This window comes from Silene latifolia, chromosome Y (genome assembly GCF_048544455.1).
Source record: "Silene latifolia isolate original U9 population chromosome Y, ASM4854445v1, whole genome shotgun sequence".
In the NCBI taxonomy this organism is placed as follows: Eukaryota; Viridiplantae; Streptophyta; class Magnoliopsida; order Caryophyllales; family Caryophyllaceae; genus Silene; species Silene latifolia.
In genome coordinates this window covers 201,518,583-201,531,343 of record NC_133538.1, presented here as the reverse complement: position 1 = coordinate 201,531,343, position 12,761 = coordinate 201,518,583, and the positions used below count along the sequence as shown (strand labels likewise).

The 12,761-nt window shown below is 41.0% G+C and overlaps 1 protein-coding gene across 1 annotated transcript; it reads left to right on the top strand.

Moving 5' to 3' along the window:
- Positions 1-8,715: 8,715 nt before the first annotated feature.
- Positions 8,716-12,206, top strand: LOC141629838 (uncharacterized). The gene is made up of 4 exons (XM_074442772.1): positions 8,716-8,790; positions 10,406-11,127; positions 11,621-11,765; positions 12,009-12,206. Exons 1-4 carry the CDS (start codon positions 8,716-8,718, stop codon positions 12,204-12,206), a joined length of 1,140 nt encoding a protein of 379 aa, XP_074298873.1.
- Positions 12,207-12,761: the final 555 nt, after the last annotated feature.

Genomic DNA, 12,761 nt, shown 5'->3' with positions numbered 1-12,761 from the left:
GCATCACAATCTAGAAAAACAAAGAAGGTGAAGAGGTATTGATTTTTACCATTTGTCTTTAACATTGGCTAAAACACCATTTTTCTTACGGTGTATATAGAGCAATGAGCTTCTGAGGAACTGTTGAAACGCGGGTTCATTTTCTATTTCCATTTTCTTGTTCGTTATTTGATTTTCTTTTTCAATTCAGTGGTTGTTTGATTTCCTTATCAAAATGATGTGGAGTATGGGGATTAGAGTCACATCTAGAAATGCGATTGTTTAAATGATGTGGATTTGAGGATTTAGCATTTCTGAATCCGGTGCAAAGTGTGGTGTGTTTGATATGATCCCATATTAGTAAGCTTATGTTTTATCCGTTTATCTCTAGCGAAAAAGTTAAGCAAAGTTAATTGACATGGTTTTATATGACTTGGCGCGTGATTATGCTCTTTAGCGAATTTTTAGTGTCAATATCTTATCATTTGGTTTAGTAGTACTCTTCGTGATTGCCGGACATTGTTATCCTGGTATTGTAGTTTCTAGACCGACTATAATTTCATATTAGTCTTGGTTTATGTTCTTAGATGAAACTCGAGTTGGAGCTTCTTCCATAGAGTTCCATTTAATTAAGTTGTATAAGGAACTTCGACAACGGAGATGTCTTGTGGAAGGATCTCACTTGGTTCCCGATCCGAATATCAATGTGATCTGAATATTTGATTCTTTGTCTCACTTGCCATTTTTCAGCATGCTGGGTAGCGGAAAGTGTATCGCTGACACACTGTTAAGGCGAGGAGGGCTTGAACTTTGGCTTTTGCCTGGATTAGCTCGTGCGGTCGGTGTACCTTCCGTATCAATACCCCCATCCCTTGGAACTGCATATACACTTTTTTGAGTTTAGATAAACAATCCCCAGGTCGTAATAAAGTGGTAATAATAACTTGGTACTCGTAAGATATATATGTTTCTCAATAATAATTTGTAGTATTGTACATATGCAGGCTCAAATACACATTGATTTGTTTCCAAATTGCCCCGCCAAGCCATGAAGAGTTAAGGATGAAAACTCGACGCAATGTTGGTAGTTAGAAGGAGCTCAAATATATGGAACACATAAGGAGTATTACACTATTAAATTAGTTTTTTAATTTCATTTTGTATCTTACTATCAATATTGTCATTATTTAGTCAGAGGTATCCTAGAGGTATCTATTTATGTGTAAATCTAAGAATATTTATGTTCAAAATAATGTATATTTATACATAATGGGTTTTGGAAAAGTAATTTTTTTAATTGATTGAAGCTCTTATTTGAGGCGTTTTCCCCAATAAAAACGCCTCAAATGTATTTTTTTTTAAATTAAAAAAATACATGTTTACATCGGTTTTAGTCAATAAATGATGTAATAAGTTGATATTTACATCGGTTCAACACCAAAAACGATGTAAATTAGATGCTATTAACATCGGTTTTACTTAAAAACCGATGTAATTGAAACAAAATTAACATCGGTTTTCACCCATAACCGATGTTAATTGTATACTATTTACATCGGTTTTAAAACCGATGTTAAGGTAAAAATACTAAATACGTCGCCCCCAGAAACATCGCCACAAAAGCGATGTAAATGGGGTAAAATAACCGATGTCAATGAGACTTTTTCTACTAGTGGTATGAGGTGACGTCTCGAAGTGACTAGAATGTGATGCGATTGATGGCAAGTTCAAGTGCCATAGAGTCATGTGAGATGACTAGTCGATCACATAGGCAGACTGTTAGGAACATTTTGTCGGGCCTAATGACCGCTTATAGAGTTCTGGCAAATTTATATAGCCTGGTCGTGGCGAGAGCTACTATAGTATTCAAATGAGTCGATTCTTTTGACTAAAGACTATTCACCTAAGATGGCACAGTTTCAGATTAACTTTGATTTGTGTTACTACGACCTTCGTAAATGGGGTCAAATGGGCATATTTTGGGTTATGATGGTCGTGGCTAGTCGAAGGGAATGAGTGCGATAGGAATTGTCCACCCCTAGTCGGGGTTATAATAATATCTCGGGGCCACTCGAGGAGTAATGAAATGGAAATGCGTGGCCACGCTCGGAAAGTATCTATGATAGATAAGTCCGGTCAATCGCTTATTCCCGGATCGAGGAAACCACTCTCGATATGATCACTTGCAAGTACGACCTGAAAGACACCTTGCATTGAGTGGGAGATAGTAATAGGACAAGAGAATTGGTGATGCACACTTGTCGAGGACAAGTGGGAGATTGTTGGGAAATGTGTCCTCAACAATAGTGCGATCACATGATTTAAATATCATTATTAAATCTCATTTTAAAGAATACAATTGGGAAGTATTTTTACTGTCAACTGGTCAACATATATCGGTAATGATTGGCTGACTAGAGTTTGACATAACTGTCGTGCGACGGTGGTGATCAGTTGACCTCCTAGGTCATACCTATAGGGCAACACTCTTAATTGATCATTTAATTAATCGTATAATGTTACGAGTTAATTAAATTACTTGAAAATTGACGGACGATTTTGGAAGTAAAATTTACGTATCACATTGTAATGTGATTAAATGAGGTACGGTCTGAGTAATCGAATTGTATCTTTGCTCAGATGAAATTATTGTTTAAGGAAACAATTAAATTTGAATGAATTATTATAAATACGATTTATAAATTGGTGAAATATTTTGGTACAAGTAATTATGAATTACTAAGTCAATTATTGTATATGACGTATTTTTTATTAATACGTTGATTTTTAATATGTTAAAAATACATAACAAATTTATGTTACATATGACATGTGACATATTGACAATTGACAAAAATAATATGGAATCCATATTATCATAAGTGCCGAAAATTGGAGGTAGTTTAGGCTAATATTATGGTTGATTAAATAAGTGGAAAACACAATCATTCTTAATAGAGCCTAGCCATGCAACCCTAGTTTGCATTGTGAAGGCAAACAAGGGCATGCATTGGGTCTTTCTCTTCCCCCTTTCTTCCCTCCTACCCCGTTTCACCCTAGGAAAGACAAAAGGATTTTTGTCTTATATTTTGATATACACTACATGCATAAGTGGGTATCATTCTATTTTTATTCATTCAACTCATCTAAATAATTTTTTAGAAAGATAAAAATCTTCTTCTTCCTCCTCTCCTCTAACCGGTTTTAGAGAGCCAAAATACCAAATTATTTTGGGTCATTTTTCTACAAAATTAATATTATCTAGTACCTATAATATTAATTTTAATTAAGAGAAAGCCTTGGGTATTATTCCTTGGGATAGATCCTACACTTGGTTCTTTTGTTCATCCAAAAGGAAAGCTCAAGAACAAAAGAAAAGGAGATTTCTTTTGTGCCCATTTGAACCGAAAATACAATGTAAGAATAATAATTCTTCCTTATTTTGCTTTAATGTTTGCATGCATAAGAACTTTTATTAATTTTATGACAAATTAATTTATAACATATATATGAATATGTAAGTATATAGATCTACTTTTCCTTCAAAGACAGGCCAAGAATGGACCCTACATGTAGATGGGGCAACAAATATGAAAGGCACTGGCCTAGGACTAGTCCTGAAATCACCACAGGGAGACCTAATTGCACAGGCTATTAGTTGTGAATTCAAATCCACAAATAATGAAGCTGAGTATGAAGCCCTGATTGCTGGACTAAAGGTATGTATAGAACTCGGTGTAGCAAACCTCAAGGTAAAAACTGACTCTCTCTTAATTTCTAACCAAGTCAAAGGAATATATGCAGCAAAAGATTCAAAAATGATGCTTTATTTAGAATATGTCAAAAACCTTTGCAAAAAAATTCAAAACCTTTGACATTGACCAAATACCAAGGGACTTACATACCCAGGCTGTTGCCCTAGCCAGCCTGGGATCAAACTTCAGCCCTGCTGTGTTTGATAAAATACCCATTATCCACCTGTTGGAACTAACCATAGAAAGGCCTTATCAAATTTGTCCCATTCAGGAGGATACAACCTCTTGGACCAAACCCTACTATGATTGGTTCTTACAGGGGATACTCCCTAAAGACAAAAACGAAGCAATGGCCCTGAAAATCAAAGCCTCTACTTATACCATTATCAATAACACGTTGTTTAAAAAGTCTCAGGCTGGACCTTACCTACGTTGCCTGGAACCAAATGAAGCCAAACAAGTCATAGAAGATATACATGATGGTTACTGTGGAAATCATAAAGGTGGCAGAAGCCTGGCAAGTAAAGTTCTCAGGACAGGCTATTTTTGGCCAACCCTGAGAGCTGACTGGATATCATACAGCTCCAAATGTGAGGCCTGCCAAATCCACCCCCCTTATATCCACCAACCATCAGAGCTACTACATTCCATCTCAGCCCCCTGGCCATTCATGAAATGGGGGATGGACATAGTAGGCAAATTACCTCAAGCGCCTGGACAAAAAGTTTTCATGCTAGCAATGACTGACTACTTTTCCAAGTGGATAGAAGCAGATTCCTACAGGTAATTCAAAGAGAAGGATGTCATATCATTTATCAAACGAAATATCATATGCAGATATGGAATACCTTCAGAAATAGTCTGTAACAACGGTACACAATTTGTGGGAAAGAGAACAGCAAACTTCTGTGCACAATGAAATATCAACATAGTCACATCTACACCAGGCTACCCAAAAACCAACGGTCAGGAAGAATCAAGCAACAAAGTAGTAATCAGTTGCGTGAAGAAAAATCTAAAAAGGAGAAAAGAAAGATGTGCGGAAGAGCTCCCCTTAGTCCTGTGGGCTGACAGGACTACACCCAAAACAGCCACAGGCCAGACACCATATTCCTTGGTCTATGGCTGTGAAGCAGTAATCCCTGCAGAAATTCATGTGCCAACCACCAGAAGTAGCCTGAATACCATAGAGGAGAACAGACCCCTATTGCAAGATAACCTGCTCTTAACTGAAGAACTAAGGGATGCAGCCAAAGTCAGGATAGCCTCCTACTAATAGGCAGTAGCCAGAAGTTACAACAAGAATGTCAACATCAGAATATTCAAGGAAGGAGACCTGGTTCTAAGAAAAGTCTTCCCCAACACCAGAGAGAAAAATGCAGGCAAACTAGCTCCCACGTGGGAAGGACCATATCTAATTGATTCAATAGTAGGACAAGGAGCTTACAGGCTACAAACTTTGAAAGGAGAAATGATCCCCAGATCCTGGAACATTTCCCACTTAAAGTTATTTCATGTTTAATCAAGAAGCAGGTAAAACTATCCACTCCATATATGTGTCAATAGAATCTTATAGGAAAATATATAAGGAATCTGCCTTCCTGCTACGTGCTAAATTGCCTGAAACATGTCTGTTACTTTTAGCTCTGCCTAGGCTGTTTATTCAAATCATTTCTTACCAAATCCTGAAAACTTGTTTCACGCCTTCTTTTTATTTATTATATGCTGCATTTAAGGCTTAAACAAATATTCAGGATTGAGGGCCACTCCACCAAACCTGAAAAGCATTCCTGCAATGCTCTACAATTTGGCACCTGCCTGCCTGACCTAAAAACTAAAATGAGCTCAGTACATAAAAAACAAGTACAATGGTGGAATAGACCAGACTACTTGTCAAAATAAGCCCTCCTGACCGGCTGAGAGCCATAAGCCCTCCTGAATGGCAACCACCCTCGTTTTAGAAACAAGCCCTCCTGACAGGCAAACAGAGCCACTATTTCCCAAAATACAGGAATGAGGGCCATAAGCCCTCCTGACAGGCATTATTCTAACAGAAAAACGTTAAGTGAATTATTTACAGGTATAAATCAAGCCGGTCAAACAAAGCAAGAGAATCAAGGAGAGAAAACGATATATTTATGCCATAACAAAATGCCTACCCAGAAAAATATCCTTCCCAGGGCAAGAAAAACAACTGTTATCCAGGAACATTCAAAAACCAACAAAAAACAAATCTAAAAACCAACTGTTTGTCCAGGGAACATCCCCCCCTGGATAGGCCAAAAATACACAAAATAAAACCCCATGAAACAACAAAAGTTAGCCTGCTTTGGAAGCCGTAGCAGAACCAATTCCCTCATCAGCAGCCTCCTCTTCTTCATCTTCACCTCCTTCCCCTTCAGCATCACCTTTTTCCTTGGATGGTGAAGAATCCACTTCCTCATCAGTATGAAGTTTGCAGAGCTCAGGGTAAGTAGCATTGAGGTTAGCCAGCTCCTGGTCAGAATTCCAAAAAGGCCTGACTTCAACAAGCTCCTTCATGGCATTCACACGACCCCTGCCGAAGAAATAAAGTGCAACATCCTTATACCTGGCCTGAACCAGATCCCTCTCCACAGCCAATTCTTCATTCACTTTCAACTGCTCCTGCATGGCCTGTTTTTCAGCCTTTAACTCTTCCTGGATAGTATCAAACTTGGCCTGAAGAGCTTTCAGAGCATCATGAGCAGATTTCAGCTTAGAAGACTCCACCACAAACCGAGCCTTCCATGCCTCATTATCCTCCTTTAAAGAATGATCCTCAGCCTTAGCCATCTCCAACTCATCCTTAAACTTTGCACTATCTTTTTTCAAAATCTGTACCTTCTAATCCAGGGTACTTTTCAGGCTGTGGACTGAATCCAACTGACAGGCGCTCCTCAGCATGTCATTCACATTCTAACAAAGAAAACACACCCATCTAAGCCACAAAACAAAAACAAATAAACACACAAAAACACCCACACAAAATTAGACAAAATATATACCTCCTGAAGCATGGTGATCAGATTGGCAGCATAGTCCCTAGTACGATACATAGCAGCCAAAGCACGGGCAGAAGAATCCTCTGCCTGATACTGATAATAAGGATCGTCAACCATAAAATCCTGGGCCTGGATTTGTTCTTTAGCAAATTGGACCTCATCCAGCCGAGCCCTAACTCCCCTGACCTCATGAACCCCTCCTGAAGATTCATCTACTCTTTTCCTCTTCTCAGGATGATCACCTTCATCCACAACCTTCTCAGGCGACACCAACTGAACCTCTTGCACAGGCTCCTGAATCTAAACAGCACTATCACTTCTTGTGGCCTCACTACTCTTAGACTTCTCCCCTGTGATCTGGGAAACTCCTGCCTTCACCAAGGACAAACCAAAGCTAGCAATCCTGGCAGAAGCCCTGGTGGCTGCACGACGAGGCCCTAAAACCAGGAATATAAACACATGTCCAACACAAGAAACAATAAGACAAAAGAAAGCAAAAACTCACTCCCTGACGAAGAAGCTCCTGAAGCCTTAGCACTCTTTACTGGCTTATACGTACTCAATTTGGCCTTCTTAAAACGAGGCATAGAGGCTTGCCCCAGGCAGGCAGGCCATGCCCTCTCCTCTACAGGCAACGCCATGAATGCTGCTATTCGGTCAGCCGACCCCTCAGCATCAGGATTTTCACCCAGTCGTTTACTACAAGAAACAAAGGCAAAGTAAGTAAATTTCCCAAAATATATCACTGCCAAACCAAAATACGATAAAAAAGAAAGTTACCTCCTTCAACAGCTGGATAGTTGAGATAGTCCAGGTCAGGGGCAATTGAATCAGCCTTGATAAACATATAGGTTTGAGCCCATCCCTTGTCATCCCTTGAATCAAAGTTAGTAATCAGGTGACCCATCTTCGACCTGGCTCGAAAGTTAAACCTTCCAGTAGAATAACTCTTCAAATGATATACGTTCTTGAAGTCATCCAAGGTAATAACCAACTTGTGCTTAGAACACAAATGTTCAACTGAATGGACAATCTTCCAGACCATTGGCATAAGTTGAAACGGGGGAACCCTGATAGCCCTGATCACTTCGCTCATGAAAGGAGAAAGGGGAAGCCGACATCCACCCCTGAATGCCAATTCAAAAATACAAAACCAGCCAGGACTACCCCAATTAGCCCTGACCGGACCAGTCTCAGGGATCCAAACTTCAGCCCCACTGGGAATGAGGCCCATACCCTTTATATAATACTCAAAGGCCGGTTTCAGCTGATTGGCTTCATGGAAAGAGGCTGCCAATGCCTTAACAGGAGTATATTCAACCCCCTTATATGACATGGACAAAATCTCTGGGGCAGCAACAATTCCCACCACATCATCCTCAGGAATAATATCTGGAACTTTTTCAGCCTCAGCAGGAACCATTTCCACCTCAGCAGGAACTGTTTCTACCTTAACAGGAACTTTCTCAGCCTCGGCAGAAGCCTTGGAAGCTACCGTCTTTCTCCTACCACCAGCCATATCTTATTTTTTCCTGGAAAATGATTTTTTGCAAAGAGGGAATTTTAGAAAGAGAGAAGAAATTTAGAGATTGAAATGTGAAGACAAAACACGGCAAGGTAAGATATTTATAGCCGCAAAACTAAAACGGCTAGGAAAGCAAGTGGATGAGTTTAATCATGACTCTCCTAGGGTTTTGTGAACCTACCCTATTTATGACAAAGAGCCGTTATAAGAAGCTGAATCAAACACAAATTCTGATCCGATAAAAGATACCTGCACAATTCTTTGCCTGGCACAAATTTTTATCTCCTTATTCCTGGCCAGACCCAATATTGGAATAAGCAGATAAGGGGAAATTGTTGGGCCCAGAATTATCATGCCTGACCTGACAGAGGCCAAGCAATAACCAAAACCAAGTTTCAAGCTAAAGACACCTGAAACCAGGCATTTATCAATTATGGATAGGCACCAAACAGGAGTTGATGTAAGGCAGGCAACAGCTAACCAACAGGCTAAAAGGAGAACAAGTCAGGCATAAGAAAATGCTGAACAGGCGTAACAGGCAAGAACCAGGCAGTTTACATATGCTCCCTACAAACAAGGAAGACCAATTCAAGAGGAAAAGATGTGAAAAATACTCAAAGGCAACGGATGAATAAAGGGCAACCACCTCCGGCTAAATCGGGCACATGCCCTATTTACCAGGAAACCCTATACGGTAGCAAAGGAGACTTGAAAAGCGAGTATAAATACAAGAGAAGATAAAATCAGAAAAGGAGGACAACACACTCTTACTCTCACTTATATTCTTGTACTCTTAAGAAATATAATTTAGCCTGTCACGCCTGATATATCAATACTCTGTCAGGCTATCAAAGATCATAGTAACAATCACTCCTGGCTTGGTGCCCGTGGTTTTTTCCCTTATTCCCAGGGTTTTTCCACGTATAAATCCTTTGTGTCCTTATTTATTATTTATTCTTTTATTAAACAATACTAGTCAGGCGGATTGTTTGAGTTAGATCACCCTACACATAAACCCCTGGCAGGAAGTTCTTATTCAGTGAAATCCCTGCCAAAACAGTAACCTTTTTACATTTACAGTATTTTAATAAATGTGTTTGGGACAGCTGCTTTTGATATGTACTAACCTCGGGCAACCGAGATGGTAACAACCTTTCATGCTAGGGTAGTCCTGGTAAGGTACCTTGGTATGAGGGGGTGTTAGAAAGTGGTATCAGAGCCGACGATTCCGGCACCTAAAATAAATGAACCCATTGAACTTAGGTAGTCTAAATAAAATGAACCCGGGAAGAGTTGTTTGGAGCTACCGCAAGGACTCGGAAGACGTCCTGAAATCGCATTATGACCCCCATGAACTCAAGCCGGTCACAAGGGGGAATGTGTTGTGTGTTCGTTTAATATATGTGTGTAATATGTTGAAATCGGATGCTTGGAATATGTGGTAGGAGGTGTAATGTATGAAATTGAGAAGGATATTGAAATTGGTAAAAGGCGTGATGGAATTGTTATGTGACATCATTGGAAATGGTTTTGGTATGAAAATGATTGACATGTTACGTGTTTACTATGTGTCATTCAGATTTATAACGTAATGTGTTTGATTTTTGGGTAGATAGCATGATAGGATGTATTCCTTATTGTTTATAGCTCGTTTTGGCATGACTCGGCCGAGCAGGGCAGGTACCCGACAGAGGAGGAGGTACTCGGCCGAGTAACCAGGCACTCGACCGAGTGTTGTTTGGCAGTGAGTAGCAGTGGCTACTGGATGTGTTTACTCGACCGAGTACTTAGGTGTACTCGACCGAGTAGGGCATACTCGGCCGAGTGTGGTTTATACTCGACCGAGTATGTTTCTTGTGAATTTGACGTTGGCTACTGGAGTGGATTACTCGACCGATTATCAGTGATACTCGACCAAGTAGTCCTTACTCGACCGAGTATTACTGCATACTCGGCCGAGTGCTTCTTTAGCGGAGGGTCATTACATTTTGAGCCGTAGGCTTTTGTGCTTACGTTTCCTTCCTTCTTATCAGCTCAAAATGCCGCCAAAAAGAACTGCCGCGCAAATTCAAGCTTTTGAGATGACCATAGATGAGATTGCTCGTATGATCGAGCAACAATAGGCTCTTCTTGAGGCTCTCAAGAATGTGGGAAATGGGGCGGAGAAACCTGTGGATGCTACCCAACTTAGCATCATCATCGCCCGCTTCAATCCATCTACCTATGAGGGTGTTGGGGAACCTAAGTTGCTCGAGAACTGGGATCATAAGATGGAAAGTCTCATGGAGGTAGTTAAGTGTCCGCACGATATGATAGTTGAGCAGGTAGTATACTACCTAAGGGGCGAGGCCGCTGTGTGGTGGCAAAATGTCAAAGAGGACGCCAGAGCTTACTACCAAGCTGAGGGTTTAGGGGCTATATCATGGTCGGGTCTGAAGAGTGCTATGAGAGAGCAGTTTGTGCCGGAATATATCCATCACAAGTTGAGATCTGAGTTTGATTCCTTCACTATGATCGATGATATGACAGTCACTGAGTACTATCACCGGTTCTTTGAGTTGTCTCATTATGCTGAGGACATGGAGCTAGGGCAGAGGGGTTTGGCTTTTCGCTTTGAGAGAGGTTTGTCAGCTAAGATCATGAACTGTTTACTACTTGGAGTCATCACTGATCTTAAGGATGTGTACCTGAGGACTGGTCAAGCTGAGAGGTTGGTAGATCTCTCAAAGGAAGCTACAGAGAGGACTGCTGCGGAGAAGAGAAAGACTGATAGTGGAAACAACAATCAGTCGGGTAACAAGAAGGGCAACTTCAATCATACCAAGGCTTTTTTCTGGTGGGGCTGGTTTCTCTTGGGGATCCCGAGGTTGGGGTAGAGGTGGTGGTCAGAGTACGAGTGACAACTCCAACCTTTCTTGCTTCAACTGTGGTGGCATAGGCCACAAGAGACGCGACTGCACGAGTGCCAGGACAGGAGTAGGCTCGGGAGCTTTTCAGGGGAACTTCTCACAGGGTCCGAGTCAAAGCTTTGCTAGCAACCGGCAGGGTGGATCATGGGGTAATCGGGGTGGACATAGCAACAATGGCGGTTTTAACCGCAATAGTGGACGATCTTATCAGCGCCCGAACAACAGTGTCACCTAGGATTCGGCAGCCAAGCCGAGTACTTCTAATGCTTCGGTTCAAGGGGGAGGCCAGAAAAGCAGCGGGAAGCTCTTCATGACGGATAAGCAGGAAGCACAAAATGATGCACATGTAGTTACCGGTACCTTTCTTGTTCATAATGTACCGTCGTTTGTTTTGTTTGACTCAGGGGCAACACATTCATTTGTATCTAGGAGTCATGCTTTGTCTATGGGCTTGGGGGAATTTGAGTTGGCAAAGGATGATGTGTTTATACCTTCTGGGGAGTCAGTTTCATGTGTTAAGTTGTACAAGGGAGTGTCTATGCTAGTTGGAGGTGTATATTTACCGGTAGACCTGGTAGAGTTTCCTATGGATGGGTTTGAGGTGATTGTAGGGATGGATTGGTTGGGTAAGTATGATACCAAGATAGATTATCGGCAAAAGAAAGTGTCTTTAAGGGGTCCCAAGGGTATAAGGGTGTCTTATAAAGGGTTTGTTGTCAGACCTAAGTGTAAGTTCATAGCTATGATGACCTTAAAGTCATGCTTGAGGAAGAAGTGTCCTTTGATTCTTTGTCAAGTAAGAGATCGTCGAGTATAGCCGCAGACAGCTGCTGATATACCTGTGGTGGGAGAGTTTGATGATGTTTTTCCTGAAGAGATACCGGAGTTGCCACCAAAGAGAGATGTTGACTTCAATGTGGAGCTTAAACCAGGAACATGTCCTATATCTAAAGCACCATATCGTATGGCACCTAAAGAGCTAGCTGAGTTGAAGAACAGTTGCATGAGCTGTTAGACAAGGGTTATATCCGGCCAAGTGTGTCACCTTGGGGAGCTCCAGTGTTGTTTGTGAAAAAGAAAGATGGGAGCATGAGGTTATGTATCGACTACAGGGAGCTTAACCGTGTCACAGTGAAGAACAAGTATCATTTGCCTAGGATTGACGACTTGTTTGATCAACTGAGTGGAGCAGGTGTGTTTTCCAAGATCGATTTGAGGTTAGGTTATCACCAATTGAGGACAGCAGAGATGAGGATATTCCAAATACAGCTTTCCGGTCCCGTTATGGTTACTATGAGTACGTGGTGATGCCTTTTGGTTTGACCAATGCACCAGCAGCTTTCATGGATTTGATGAACCGTATTTTCAGTCCGTTTTTGGATAAGTTCGTGGTTGTCTTCATTGACGACATTTTAGTCTACTCTAAGACTAAGGAAGAACACGAGGAGCACCTGAGGATCGTTTTGCAGACTCTGGAAGAGACCAGCTTTATGCATAGTTATCAAAGTGTGAGTTATGGTTAGAAGAAGTGGCTTTTCTGGGTCATGTCATATTTAAAAAAGGAGTGTCT

What these genes read in the sequence shown, in the direction of transcription:
- LOC141629838 (XM_074442772.1), top strand. Translation starts at nt 8,716, where the DNA reads ATGGATAGGCACCAAACAGGAGTTGATGTAAGGCAGGCAACAGCTAAC. An exon ending in CTAAAAGGAGAACAAGTCAG is followed by an intron (nt 8,791 to 10,405) that starts GCATAAGAAAAT and finishes GAGCAACAATAG; the next exon opens with GCTCTTCTTGAGGCTCTCAA. An exon ending in GCTTTTTTCTGGTGGGGCTG is followed by an intron (nt 11,128 to 11,620) that starts GTTTCTCTTGGG and finishes ATTTGTATCTAG; the next exon opens with GAGTCATGCTTTGTCTATGG.